At 43.4% G+C, this 4,215-nt stretch overlaps 2 protein-coding genes across 2 annotated transcripts in view; both read left to right on the top strand.

Moving 5' to 3' along the window:
* On the top strand, window positions 1,764–2,851 carry LOC109834873. The gene is made up of 3 exons (XM_020402890.1): window positions 1,764–1,786; window positions 1,878–1,953; window positions 2,517–2,851. Exons 1-3 carry the CDS (start codon window positions 1,764–1,766, stop codon window positions 2,835–2,837), a joined length of 420 nt encoding a protein of 139 aa, XP_020258479.1. The 3' UTR covers window positions 2,838–2,851.
* The window catches only part of LOC109834872 (MATH and LRR domain-containing protein PFE0570w-like), a 6,163-nt gene continuing 5,027 nt past the window's right edge, over window positions 3,080–4,215 (top strand). Inside the window, exons 1-2 of the mRNA XM_020402889.1 lie at window positions 3,080–4,119; window positions 4,197–4,212. Of these exons, the coding sequence (XP_020258478.1) occupies window positions 3,080–4,119; window positions 4,197–4,212 (1,056 nt within the window). The remainder of the gene's footprint in view (window positions 4,120–4,196; window positions 4,213–4,215) is intronic.

Raw genomic sequence — 4,215 nt, 5'->3', positions numbered from 1 at the left:
GTTCTGGGCTTCTTCATTGGGCCCAAATGCTCGTGAACTGGAACTTTGCCTCTCTCGTCGGGAACTGGATCGAGGCGCTCCAAAACTGGCTTCCTCCTTCGGGATGATTCTGCATGATCTCCGGGAGTAGCCATAGGAATTAACGGCGACTTTGGTTGATTCGCCGGAGTTTGACCTTGCTTAGAAGGCTGCGATGGTTGCTTTTCGGCCTGAGTTGCCACTTCAGACTTCGGCTTCCAGACTTGGCGGGTTGGTGGTGGCTTCTTCGTCTCCTCCTTTTGCAGTCTTCTACGGGCTTCCTGGACTTTAGCCCGTGCCTGTGCCGACATCGTGCGGCGCTTGCGGATACGCTCCTCAAGCGTCAAATGGTTCCGTTTGACACGGACCCATTCATTCTTTGGCGACTTGGAGGAGTCGCCGTTCATTAGTGGTTGAGGCTGTTTGCCTTTTCTGTTCTTCAGATCCGCGTTGTAACGGAATCCGTCTGTAGACTCCATCGCCTTGGCGAGTTGCCGCGCAAGGCGTTGACGACGCCTCTGACGGACAAGAATAGGTTTGACCTCGTTGGAGGTCGGTGGAACTTCACCCGACGTAACTTTGGCGTCAGCCGGGGTGAGAGCTTCGTTGGCGTTCTGAACTTATTCAAACCAACGAGCTTTTCTCCTGGAGGAGAACTTCTTGGACTTGCGGGGGGAGGTAGATCCGGACGAGGACACGTACTCCTCGAACTTGGCTTGGTCGAACTCATACTCGACCTCCTCCACGACCGGGATTGAGATCCGCGGCTGCGACGTGACGGTCTCGGCAGTGAGACTGTTGGCTCCCACTATGGTCGCCAGATTGTTCGCGGGGAAAATCGTTTTCTTCATTGATGGCGTTGTGATCTCAAAATAACAACTTTTTGTGGTTACAAAAGATCCGGTCTTTTTATAAGATCCGGTTACAACGAAATCAAAAATAAAGAAAAAGAAAATTACAACTTTCTCCTTGTGAACAAATCGCGAGCTCTTGTTTTGCGGTCGCTCGCTTGTGTGGGTTCTTTGCCAACGTCGGGGTTAATCTGTGGACCACCGCGCGATCTATATCCGGTCGGATCTACACGATTTGACGGGTATTATTCCACGAAGGGAATAATAGCCGGGAGGGATTAATCCACCAAGGGAATAATCGCTCAGATCTCGAGATCTAAGACCAAGCTTAGATCTGGAGTGTGGTCTCGTGTAGATCTCAGATCTGTTCTTTCTTCCTCTCGAGATCCTGCCTTTTCTGACGTGGATGGTCGCCGAGGATCAGATCTGAATGTGCAAGTCTTCTGGTCTTCAAGCTCCGAGTTCACTCTTCAATCCGGCAGAGTTTCGGCTCTTGAAAGTTCGACCCCCAAAAATGAACATCTCTAGGCCTATTTATAGGCTCTCAGGACAGTGGCTGCAAAAAGGGAATTGTCGGCCACCTCGGGCCACTGTCGGCCACCTCGGGCCACTGTCGGCCACCTCGGGGTGGCCGACACTGTGCCTAGCCACCTTTCTGAGTTCGAGTCCGAAACTGATCTTGATTCGGTCGTGATTCATCCGAGTCCGCTCTTGTTTGGATAACTCGTTGACTCCCTGAACCGTTGGCTTGATTCCGCACGCGAATGGATGCATTCCGTTGCTCGCGTGCGATTCGTTGACCTTGTCGCCTCGTCACTCGATTGTTTGTCGAATCATCGCGTCGAGCTATGCCAAGGGACTTATAAGCAATTTTACATGCCTACACTCTATGATATGGAGTCCCATAGCAGGGGAAGGTATCCCTAGACCCTTCCTCAGGTACCTGGATAGCATTCAGAGGGTCAATTCTGTTGCATGGGCCCCGTTCTTTTATAATAAAATTATCAGGGACATTGGAGTTGCTTTGGAGGGAAAGAAGAAGCAAAAGGTCGCATATGTCCCAGGTTGCATGACACTATTGTGTGTAAGTTCCATATTTTACTGATCTTGTTTCATTCTAATTCGTACCTATGCATTGTTAGTTCTAACTTATTCTATGTTAGTTCTATTCTGTAGCGTGTTAGTTCTAATCTGCACAGTGTTAGTTCTATTCTGTAGAGTGTTAGTTCTAATCTGCACAGTGTTAGTTCTATTCTGTAGAGTGTTAGTTCTAATCTGCACAGTGTTAGTTCTATTCTGTAGAGTGTTAGTTCTAATCTGCACAGTGTTAGTTCTATTCTGTAGAGTGTTAGTTCTAATCTGCACAGTGTTAGTTCTATTCTGTAGAGTGTTAGTTCTAATCTGCACAGTGTTAGTTCTATTCTGTAGAGTGTTAGTTCTAATCTGCACAGTGTTAGTTCTATTCTGTAGAGTGTTAGTTCTATCTGCACCCATTTAAGTTCTATCATAGGTCATGTTAGTTCTATCATAATTCATGTCGTACCACGTACTAATTTACACCATGTTAGTTCTAGATGCAGCCATATTTTATTCTCTTTAGTCTAGTCTAGTATTAAATGTTAATGGTAAATATATTATTTGGTACAGCTTTGGTACTACGAGATGACAGGCATAAAGAAATATGCCCTCTTAGACACCTCCAGACCTCCAATGACAAATTGGGCATCAGGGGAGGAGAGAATCGCATCTATGAGGATGCCGACAATTATTTCAAAGGCTAAGTCAGCGTCAATAACATTTGTCCATAGGCCTATTGCGGAGGTCGCTTCTCCTGGTCATGTTCATTCACTTCCCGCTGAACAGAGGGATGAAGTTCTTCAGCAAAAGCGTCAGGCAAAGAGGAAGGCTTTGCAGGAAGAAACTACTAAGAACTTCTCAATAGGTTACGTAAGTATCCTGTTATGTTAAGTCGTACTCATTTCACACTAACTGCAAAGAATATCTTAATTATATTTAATCCTACTTAAAATTATAATCTTGTATCAATAACAGATCGTGGCAAAGCATATTGATGTTGCTTTTGACGATGAAGAGGAGATCAATGTTCTTCCCATTGAGCAGCAACTCACATTTTGGAGAAATTCTGCTAAATTTCTCAAACGACTTCTTGTTGCTACAAAGAGACCAAGAGCAAATATTATAAAGAATTCATGATTGAGATCAACAGGCTTAACAGGATAATTGAAAAATGTGGAAGACATGATGAGGTTATAGACCCGGTGCTGCTTAAGTCAAATATCAAAAAGAAAATTACAAATGAAATTAGGAAGAAGCGACGGGAAACTCAAGAGGAACAGAAGTCCAAATCAAGCAGTGTATATAAGGAAGAGCCCACCATGCAAGAACATGTACATAAGATTGTTGAAGAGGATGTGATGCATCCTGCTGACGATGAAGCAAGTAAAGAGGAGCCTGTTACTTCTCCAGGGGCGGGGGTATATAGTAAGGTTGACCAGACTGTAGATACTAAGGTTGAGGATAGTGTAGATAAGGAAGAGGAGCATATGGAAGCTATTGTAGATACGGAAGAGGAGCATATTGTAGATAAGGAAGAGGAGCATATGAAAGACATTGTAGATAAGGAAGAGGAGCATATGGAAAATGAAAATTTTATTGTAGATAACAAAGGTTTTGATGAGGATACTGTTGATGGTGTAGATAAGGAGGAAGATATTGTAGATAAAGAGAAGGAGAATGTAGATAAGTTGGAAGCACAGGAGGAAGAGGATCTTGTGAATATTAAACATGATGTGGACAATCTTGTAGATGTTCTAACGAGCAATGTGAAAGCAAAGCGTAGACCAAAGGCAAAAAGGGTAAGCAAGAGATCTAAATTCAAGAGGACACCATATACTGAAGGCAAAAGAAAGAAAAAGGAAAAAATTAGTATAGATATACTTGAAAGTCCTGAACCAAAAGTAAAACTAGCTGAAAAAGTTACTCATTTTTATCCCGGTATTCAAATCCCCACTTTTGATGCGTTGAGTTTCAAGCCAATGACAGATGAAGAGGAAGCTCTATTGGGAGAGCTGAATAATGAGCTTCCAGACCCTACATTGTTTAACTTACGCATAATAGATAGCACATGTGCTTTTGTACATAATTTAAAGATACCATCTCCCGTAGCAGAAAGACTCGACAAAGCTGAAATTGAGAGCCTAACCAAATTTTGTTCTCAGAAGATTCACAAGTAACTTTCAGTTGACTATTTATATGTTAATTCTCCACATATTAGTTCTAATTCATGTTAGTTCTAATTTATACCAGGAGATATAATGTTATAGTA

The sequence above is a fragment of the Asparagus officinalis genome, chromosome 3 (genome assembly GCF_001876935.1).
Source record: "Asparagus officinalis chromosome 3, Aspof.V1, whole genome shotgun sequence".
Taxonomy (NCBI): domain Eukaryota; kingdom Viridiplantae; phylum Streptophyta; class Magnoliopsida; order Asparagales; family Asparagaceae; genus Asparagus; species Asparagus officinalis.
The sequence above is the reverse complement of the archived record's forward strand: the minus strand, read 5'-3'. Positions and strand labels throughout refer to the sequence as shown.